Below are 10,207 nucleotides of genomic sequence, written 5' to 3' on the forward strand. Positions count from 1 at the left end.
CTTACTGCAATAAAAAGTGGGGGGAGGGGGTATAAAGGAAAATTTACTACAGCAAAATACTATATTCAGAAAAATGGGGGGGGGGGGCGCGTTCTACGGACCTGAAGCAAAAAATAAAAAATTAAAGAAAAAAACTATACCGGTTCCCAGACTCGAAAATCCTGGCGTGAGGGAGGTGGGGGTGACTCTTACTTTTGGACCAAAAATTTCGATTAATACCATTACATGGTCCGAGATTTCGACCGAACTCCAACGTAACAAGGGGGGGGGGGGGCAAGCGGCCCTCAGCAAAGGACTGCCCCCCCCCCCCTCGGTTCTGCAGGCCTGGGATAAACTCGATAATTCTTTTGACCATCCGTTTGGTTTCATTAATTCTATTTAGAGGAGAAGGAAGAACAAAAAAAAAATCTGCAAAAGGAAGAATGCCTACAAAAACATCATAAATAAAAAAAAAAAAGAAAACAGTGTAAGTCCTTTAAAGGATCTCTAACTTGACTCATTTCTGGTCTGTAGGCTTACAATTGATATATGGAACCATTTACGACGATAATTATACCATGTATACATAATGATAATATATAATGCGTCACTAAATAAAATTTTACGAAAGCTGAGTGTTCACCTTTTAAGGTGTTAAAAATAAAAGCTATGATTTCTAAATTTGGTTCGATATATGTCCAAATACATAAGATTGCTTTACATCTGAATGTTTTTGATTTATCCACGGTACCGTCTATCTGAGTCACACACCCATATATGGAAATGGGTCGAAAATATTTTATGGTTTGAGCATGCGGCTTTTCATTGATTCGAAGGGGATCGGATACGACAATGTTATTTTGTGTATACTGATTATTAACTTAGTTAGTAATTTATATAAATAAACGATCAGTCATACCATCAAACATTCGAATAAATGCATATATATATATAAGTTGAAAAAGTTACTATTCCAAATCAAAAGTTATAACCCAAGTGAAATTAACTACTTCCGGTGTAAGTGAAACATCACATTCCACTTCCTTTAGCAAGAGGCGTAAAATTCGGGAGGACTGAATATCGAAGCCAAGTAACACTATTTTTATCGAAAATGCCGGGTGGTGGAATGTCTGGAGTTACTGTGGCGGATGATGCTGTAACAGTTTATCAATCTTTACAAAAGAACAAAGAGCATAGTTATATCATTTTCAAAATACAGGACGAAAAGAAAATCATAGTGGCGGAGACAGGGGATAAGAGTAAAACGTGGGACGATTTGGTCTCCCGGTTACCACCTCAGGATGGGGCATATGTTGTATACGACTTATCTTACAAAGCCAAATCAGGAGCAGAAAATAACAAACCCATATTAATAACATGGTAAGTTACGAGGAAAACCGCCAAATTCCTCCTTTTCTTAAAACCGGAAGTCGGTGCCATTATGTTGCGCGGAACTGAAGTTAGCTGTCTTTATCGAGGCTAATTGGTATTAAACACTTCTAGTATTAATACCCCAGTAAGATAGGCATCAGAAAGGACAGACAATTTAAAGACAAAAGTAAACAGTATTAAAAAATCATCATTAATGATCCCCAATATATTTGTAAAACGTAATCAAGTGGTATTTCGTAACGAAACGGTTCGGCCCAATCATTTTTCTGTATAACTGTCAAACAAATCATGAACTTTCATTGGGCCAATGAAAGTTCATGATATTGACTTGTTTGACAGTTATACAGGAAAATGATGTGTCAAAATATTTTGACACTTAAACCCAACAACCAGATTGACCACTGGACTAGTTTGAGCATGGAAATGATGATATGTATACTAGTAATTTAAAATAGGTTTTCAGACAGGTTTTTTTTTTACTTAATGTAACATATTAAGTATTTTTAGAAAGGTGTTTTTTTTAAAACTAAGTAAAGTTAATGTGTCTGATATTGAAACCATTAGGGAAAGCACAGTTTCATTTCTGTGATGATTAAGAATTCTGTAACTGACGCTATATCTTGGAAATCTCATTTTGCATACTCCTAAATATGTCACAATTTTCAGTAAACTTTTGTATCGAACATACAGCTAGCCTAGCTACTAAGTGTTGAATTTCGAATAAAAATATACCAGTAAAAACTTGTTTTTTTGGAACAAAAAGAGGCTATATTTCAAGTGAAAATATATATGTGAATTTATATTTAATTAACAAAGGTATAGAAAACAATCCAGCATTTTTTTCCTTATATAACAGGTACCAATAAACTGTACCATTCCCAATGCCAACAAATGTTAATTTTTCGGATGTTTCTAATTTAGAGAATTCAACTGCAGAAGAACAGACTAAGATGACATCTTTTCTTTTCATATGAAACATTGTACGAGTTAACTAAAAATTTTACTTCCTCTTAAATCGAAAGTAGAGATCAGCAGTAATATGGCGGGACGCGTGCTGTAGACATTGTCTAACATTTTTGACAACTTGAAAGCTTGACAACGTGAAAACAAGGGACATTTATATGTCAAACATTGAATATTTGTAGATTATTCTTTAAAGCCTGACTTTACAGGTAGTGAGGTTAGAATAAATTTCATTTGTTGACATGACAGGAATTCCCCTTTGTTCCATTTCATTGCTATTTTTCCCAATTTGAAGCGGTGCCGGTCCCATTCCCAATAGGTAGAAAAAAATCACTGCAATCTCTCTTTTTGTTAAAATCTTATGTGCTGCAAAGTGGTAACTGAGAAGGCGATCTTGGATTTTGTACTTGGCATAGAATATTTATGCCAGCAATGCTAACTTAAAGTTCAAGATTGTAATTGTATGTAAAGGCTACTCTCTTGAACGCACTCCTGAACTGAAAACTTGAGCTTTTCTGATCACCTGTCTGGCACCCATCCATATGTCTGTCTGTCTATCCATCAGTCTGTAAACGTCTTACATGTTTGACTTCTTCTCAAGAACCACTGGGCCAATTTTAACAAAAGTTGACACAATGCTTCCTTGGGTTCTAAATTATTCAAATGAAGAACTAACCCTTGTTCCAAGGGAAAGATAATGGAGAAAAAGTAGAATTAAAGTTGGATCGATAAAAAATCTTCTCAAGAACCACTGGATCAGAAAAGATGAAACTTATATGGAAGCAGCTTGATGTAGCTTAGATTTAGAATTGTTCAAATCATGGCCCCTAGGGGAAGGATGGGGCTAGGGCTGTCACAGTTCCAAAAATTTTTTGGGTTGGGTCAGGTCAGTAAATTTTTAGTTCAGTTTCTGTTGTTTCGATTGTTTATTTAAATCTAAACTTTAATTTCATGAATTAAAATCGAAAATTTTTTATTTGCTACATTGAATTCACTGTAAAAACAAGTCTTGACCATGTTAACGTCTTGATATCAGTGTTTAGGACTAGTTAGCTGACTGTTGGCAACATATCACTCTTGCTCGTTTCGCTAATTATCGTATCATGACAAGTGTTTTGTCATGGATGAAGTAGATTACAGATGTGATGTGATGTTTATCACTATTATTGTTATCATTCTTTTCATTATGATGCCATTTTACCCAAATCAAAATCTGGAAAAATGGAACGGAAAGGGAACCGAACAACTTGTACTGCAAGTTTTGGTTATTTTGTGGAATCGTGACAGTCCACATGGGGCCACAATAGGGATCAAAATTTAATATTGAAATATATAGGAAAATTATTGTTAAATCTTCTTCTCTAGAACCATGGGACTGGAAACAATGAAACTTAAGTTAAAGTATCCTGAGGTAGTTTAGATTCTAAATTTTCAAATTTAGTCCCCTGGGGGGGAGGTTGGACCATTTTTTTCAAAATCTTCAAAAATCTTGAGAACAGCAAAGCCATGATTAGTCATTTTTATATGGTAGGGTCTAGGAGTGAAACGGTTCACCGCAGTATCTATTCACCGCGGTATTTTTTCTCCATTTGATGCAAAATCTCTAATTTTCGGTTCGGTTCATTTTTCGGTCGGGATCGTTATTTAGTTTTGGGATAAGGTAAAACACATAGCCTGGTTCCCTGTCCCTGTTTGCTTTCTGTACTCCGCGTCACTAGGGCCAGGTGGACTACAATGGATTCAGGGCGAATCTGCCCTGAATCTGAGCCCATAGTGACGTCGCATTTAGCTGCACTTCCGGTGTAGAAGTTCATTGTGACGTCATATTTTTCTAGGCTGTGGATGTAATGAATCATTGTGACGTTTATATTTATTTCCGTGGTTAACGACAACAGCTCAAAAATGCAACGATTTAGCACGATTGTTCGACCAATTAGGGGACAGCATAGATTGTAATCCAACTGGCTCTCCTGCCTTGGCAAGGATGAGTCAGGGGACCAGGCTAGTAAAACACGTTACTCAGTCATTCGTAACTACTTGGCCATTTTCCGAGGGAGAAATAACTGTCGTTCACGGAAATGGTCGAGTAGTTACGATTGGTTACTCAGTATAAGTAAGTATAGAAAACGTAAATTTTTGAGGACTGATAGTTTGCAAAGTAATTGTTGACAGTCAAATAATTCTAATCAATTTTTTTTAGTCAATTTCCAAATAAAATTCGTAAATTGTGACTAAATTTAGTAAAAGAAAGCATAAAACAACGTTGAATTTGTTTCCTTCTATCAAATGTATTGTATCGAAAATAACCGTACCGAGACAAAATTATACAATACGTATTGAACCGTGAAGGAGGTGTATCGTTTCATCCCTAGTAGAGTCCTCAGGTAGTGTAGATTAAAATTTATTCTAGAGATGAAACTATACACCTCCTTCATGATATGATACGTATCATATATTTTTGAATCAATATGGTTATTTTCGATACAATTTGATAGAAGGAAGCAAATTCAACTTTTTTTCATGTTTTGTTTTACTAAATCTAATCCCTTAATCTACGTGCAGATTGACTAGAAGACATTGATTAGAATGAATTGACTGTTAGAGATTATTTTACAAACTATCAGTCTTCAAAAATTAAAGTTTTTAAAATTTAATTATGTGGACTGAGTAGGGTGTTTTACCTATGCCAAACCTGACTGAATAACGATCCCGACCGAAAAATGAACTGAACCACAAAATGGATATTTTGCATAATGTATCAAACCAAGAAAAAATACAGCATTTATCGATACCGTGGTGAACCGTTTCAACCCTAATTTATTCAAGTCATGACACCAGGAGTAGGGTTGAGCCACAATGGGTAATCACAGTTTTATCTAGGAATATATAAGAAAAATCTTTTTAAAATATCTCAAGAACATCAAAGCCGTATTTAGTCATATTTATATGGAAACATCTGCAGGTAGTGTAGATTCAGGTTTCTTCAGATCCTGACCCCTCGGGGTAGGGTGGAGCATAAATGGGCCATCAAATACTGTACATGAAAAAAACTTTCAAAAATTTCTGAAAATGTCAACAGAAAATAAACTGTTACAAACAAAATTTAAATCAAAATAGGATAGATTTCTTGGTAAACAAAAAAAAAGAAAGAGAAATTAAGATTTGGGGGATTGGAAATGCATCATACTTTGAAAAAAATGGCCTGTGGAAAATACTGCTTATTGGCATACCATAAATATGCCAGAAAATAAAAAATATTTGGTATAAAATTTATTGTAGACAGTTGTGTAAGTGAAAAGAAAAAGCTTTAAAAAAAAAATTACTCAGAATGAAAAGTTTCCTCTGTAGACTAAAACACTTGCTTTTCCTGCAGTTTTCAGTTGCATACAGTTGCCATGCAGTTTTTAGTTGCATATAAGTTAAGTTGTTTTGGTGGGAAAAAAATGAAGATGTTCATGTATTCATATTTTGCAGGGCTCCAGACAACGCAAGTATAAAGGTAAAGATGATGTACTCCTCAAGTAAGGATTCACTAAAGAAGAAACTCGGGGAGGGTTTGGGCATTGAAATCCAAGCCAACGACAATTCAGATTTGGATTTGAATGAAATCAGGCAGAAACAAGAAAGTAAATACTAGTAGACCTTGACAAACCACTATTTGCGTAGAGTGATCTAGACTTTGCAAAGATGACAAAAAGCTTTTCTTGATGACTTAATTTTATTTAATATCATCAGTCTAGTGCTAAACTCAATTTGAAGATGGGGATATTATGTGATTTTAATATCATGTATTTTTTTTTTTAATTTTAGAAAATGTCACATGCTTTGTGGGCTAAATTTTGATTTTTCTCTAAGCTGAAGTAAATTTTGACGGAATTTCAAAATCATGCTATATACACAGAAATTGTGTTGGATTAGTTGAATTCTTACTTAGCAAGAAGATAATTTGTATGAAAAAAAAAATAATTGTTGATAAATATGACACGCTTAGTGCTTGTACTGTATTATAAGATTTTATACAATTATCAAGAATTGTAAGTCCAAATTTGTTTAAATTGTGTGCATTGTTCCGAAGCGGGCTTATGACATAAACAAGTACAAGTGGTGCCATAGAACATAACTTAAATTGGACTGTGTTATTGGACAGAAGAAAATGACAAATCTTTGTTAGACACTTTACAACAATGAGATAGTGAACATGTACTCGATTTGTAGCTTGTAATACTATTAAAATGCACTTTATACTTCTGATTGTGATTAATCATTTCATTCTAAATTATTTTTTTAATTATAATTAAGACAAGACTTTGTGAATCAGACATATCTCTCGTGTGGCATATATACAGAGGTTGTTTTTCCAGACAGGTATATTTGCAAATTTTACATGTAAAAGTTGTTTGATATTTTTTTTTTCTTTTTTTATGAAATGAAAATTAGGAAAGTTGTGTTTTGTTAATAAAGTAGTTTCAGGTCAGTTTGTCCCCACCTATAAAAACAGTTGTCAAAAATGTAATGTATCTACAGAGTAACCAATAATATCGAGCTCAACTAAAGTAATGTAGTAACATACACTGGGATGGTATTTTTCATATTCATGTAAATTACAAATTTGTATGCAAGAATAAAAACATTTCCATTTGCAGATTCTTGTCAGTTCTTTATGATGGTATTTGTAGAATAATGATTCAGGAACAGCTGTACAGTTCTAATCCACACTTTGCAAAAGTGTGTCCCTTTGCAGGGTTAACCAAAAGGTCAAAAAGGAAAGAAACAATATTTCTCTTCTTTTTGCTATCAACCATTTGGACATGCTCTTCAACTAAGAAGTAATTATTGTAAATAATTTTATTGGTCGGTCAATTTGAATAAAAGAATTAAACAGGAATTTTTGATGTATAAAAAGTACTTGAATAGTTTTTAGATGGTTTTGAGTGAGCTTTTCTAATCAAAATTTGTCTACCCTTGTCTTCATTCCTTTTATAAACTTTTCACAATTTCATCTTCTCCAGAACCACAGGGTCAATTTAAAAAAAAATCTACTCAAGAACCACTGGGCCAGAAAAGATGAAACATGAAAGCATCTTGACATCATGCAGTTTAAGTTTGTTCAAGTCCTGACCCCTGGGGGTAGGGTGTTGCCACTATGGGCAATTGAAGTTTACACTGGTATATATAGGAAAAATCTTTAAAAAGAACAAGTCTCAATAAGGCTTATCTGTGGTCCCCGGTTACTCGTCAAATTTCGAACATTTATTAAAAGATTTAAAAATTAAATTTTATTATTAACTAATGTCTTCATTATTTGAATCATCATCTAAAAATGTCAAACAATAGATATAGGCAGGACACGAAGCTGCGTGTTGAAGATAGGGTCCTTTGATTTTCATGAATATCAAAAGAAATCAGTGACACGTACACACTTCAAAGCTTTCGTAAACACCGAGCACAGGTTTGTTCAGAGTCGAGTTTGAAATATAATGTGTACATTATATGTGTAAAGGTTGAGTGAAAATATCTTTGTTGAACAACCTTGTGCTCTATGCTTTCTAATTAGAAATATTGTGATTTTGAATCTCTTCGCTGACTTCATTTACATGCGATTAACCTCTTTATGACCTGTTTAGAATCATAACAAGCCACGTGGATTTGTATCGTTACGGGTAATTGCCCCCAGTAAACGTGCTAGCTCTCAGCTGAAACGTACTCAGTTTTATATCTGTCAGCATTGACTTGTTTGGTTCATCTTGATATAGCGTTTTATTGCCAAAGATTTGTAAACAGAAGATTGTATTTGTGTTTGATTGTGAATCTTGAACATATAATTCGTCTTTGAAAGAAAAATGTCACATCAAGATATTCTTTTTATAGTATCTAATCTAAATGTCTCCGCCCATTTCCATGTAATAGAAGAACCGTAGTCTGATCGGGGGAAAATGTTCCGGCATTTTTTAGTGCAATAGGTTTAAAAAATTGGATTGTATTTTTTGATACGTTTAATTATTCATTATAAATACACAATGCTTTAATTAGAAATACTTCGTTATACACAATGAAAACAAACAAAATACCGTATGCTAATATTTAACCGGTAAACCAAGGGTGTAAAAAGGGACCACACTACTATACTTAAGTAGAATACTCCTTTCTTTCCAAGAAAAGCAAAGCCATGATCTTTCAATATAGAAGCATCCATGGGTAGTGCATGTTCAGGTTTGTTAAATCTTGATCCCTGGGAGGTAGGGTGGGGCCACATTGGGCAATTTAAGTTTTACATATGAAAAATCTTTGAAGAACAGCAAAGCCATGAGCAGTCATTTAGATGGAATCCTCTGGTAGTGTACATACAAGTTTTTCAAATCAATGGTCCCTAGGGGTAGGGTGAGGCCACATTGTGTAATCAAAGTATTACATAGGAAAAGTCTTAAAAATACTTTTTCTCATGAACAGGAAGGCTATGGTCAGTCATATTTACATGTACGTGGAGGCACTCACAGGTAGTGTATATTCAAGTTTGTTCAAATCATGACCCCTGGGGTGGGATGGGGTCATGGTGGGCAATCCCAGTTTTACATAGGAATACATAGGAAAAAAAATTTAAAATTCTCCTCAAGAACAGGAATGCCTTTATAAGTCATATGGAAGCATCCAAAGGTAGTGAATGTTCAAGTTTGTTCAAAATAATCATGGTAAGGTTGGGTTACAATGCAATCAAAGTCTCTAAAAAAAATTTTCCCATGCTCAGCAAAGTCGTAATTGGTCATATTTATATGGAAGCATCAACAGGTAAGGTAGATTCAGGTTTGTTTAATTCATGACCCTGGAGGGTAGGGTGGGGCCACATTGGGTGAATTAAGTTTTACATAGAAAAAAATCTTGATTTTTTGTTTCAAGAAAGGCAAAGCCATGAGCAGTCATATGGAAGCATCATCAGGTTGATCGTTTATTCAAATCATGACACTTTGGGGGGGGGGGGGGGGGGTAAGGTAGGACTTCATTGAGCATGCAAATATGTAGGAAACAGAATCTGGTAGGGCCATAGTTTTCTCAGGTGAGCATTGTGGCCCATGGGCCTCATGTTTATCTTTTGCTGAGTTGTCGTTCGTTCCTCTCTCAGACACCTCTACAATGGGCTTGCATAAAGATTTCTGACATAAAGTAAAAACATGATATTCCAAGGATTGTTTCAAATTAAACTAATATAGTTCAAGATTTATTTAGTAAATATCTGTCTTTAACCAAGACGGTGACCGCCAAGTGTTCCGACGGTCCGGTAGTCCGACTGTCCTGTTGTCCGACTGCATGCCCGATAGTCCGACGGTCTGATAATTTGTGGCCACATAAAAGAAAGAATGAGTGCACTTTAGTACGTCATTTGGAACCTTTTCGGCTACCCATTTTAAGCTTTACATTACAATATATTGCTTAATTAATCTATGATTATTGTGCAAGCATATTCTTTTGATATTTATTCCTTGAATTTTTTGTCATACATATTTCTATAATTACAGACAATGTCATTGAAAAGAACATATACAAACCTTAAATTCCGGAAATTTGAACGGGACCACTTACGAATTTAAGGTATCCGCAAATAGGCGGAGACATTTAAATCGCATGGATGTGGAATGTAAACATTAGCACATATATGATTTTTTTTCGCACTGCGAATTTAAATGGAGAAGAGAGAGATTGTGTAGTTTTATGGTGCACAAATAATAAATGATTCTAGTGTTTAGGGATGGGGAAGATGTCTCGCCCTGCAGACCATTATACAGAGGCGACATGAGCCTGTACATGTACTTACTAATCACACTGTCAATACCAGAATTCTTTCAAAACACCCGTAATGAAAAATACAAAGTAAAATAAGAGA

General features: G+C 34.6%; 1 protein-coding gene across 1 annotated transcript; it reads left to right on the forward strand.

Annotated features, from left to right (window-relative positions):
* Positions 1-1,006: 1,006 nt before the first annotated feature.
* LOC133171933 (uncharacterized) lies at positions 1,007-6,976 on the forward strand. The gene is made up of 2 exons (XM_061306726.1): positions 1,007-1,359; positions 5,809-6,976. The coding sequence occupies exons 1-2, from the start codon at positions 1,091-1,093 to the stop codon at positions 5,969-5,971; spliced, it is 432 nt and encodes a 143-aa protein (XP_061162710.1). The 5' UTR covers positions 1,007-1,090; the 3' UTR covers positions 5,972-6,976.
* The last annotated feature ends 3,231 nt before the right edge of the window (positions 6,977-10,207 follow it).

This window comes from Saccostrea echinata, unplaced genomic scaffold, assembly GCF_033153115.1.
Source record: "Saccostrea echinata isolate AGI-Se365-2 ecotype Australia unplaced genomic scaffold, CSIRO_AGI_Sech_v1 ptg000054l, whole genome shotgun sequence".
In the NCBI taxonomy this organism is placed as follows: Eukaryota; Metazoa; Mollusca; class Bivalvia; order Ostreida; family Ostreidae; genus Saccostrea; species Saccostrea echinata.

Bases quoted from the DNA above. Each gene is read 5' to 3' on its own strand.
- LOC133171933 (XM_061306726.1), top strand. From the start codon at position 1,091: ATGCCGGGTGGTGGAATGTCTGGAGTTACTGTGGCGGATGATGCTGTA. The intron at 1,360-5,808 runs GTAAGTTACGAG...CATATTTTGCAG, and splicing joins AAACCCATATTAATAACATG to GGCTCCAGACAACGCAAGTA.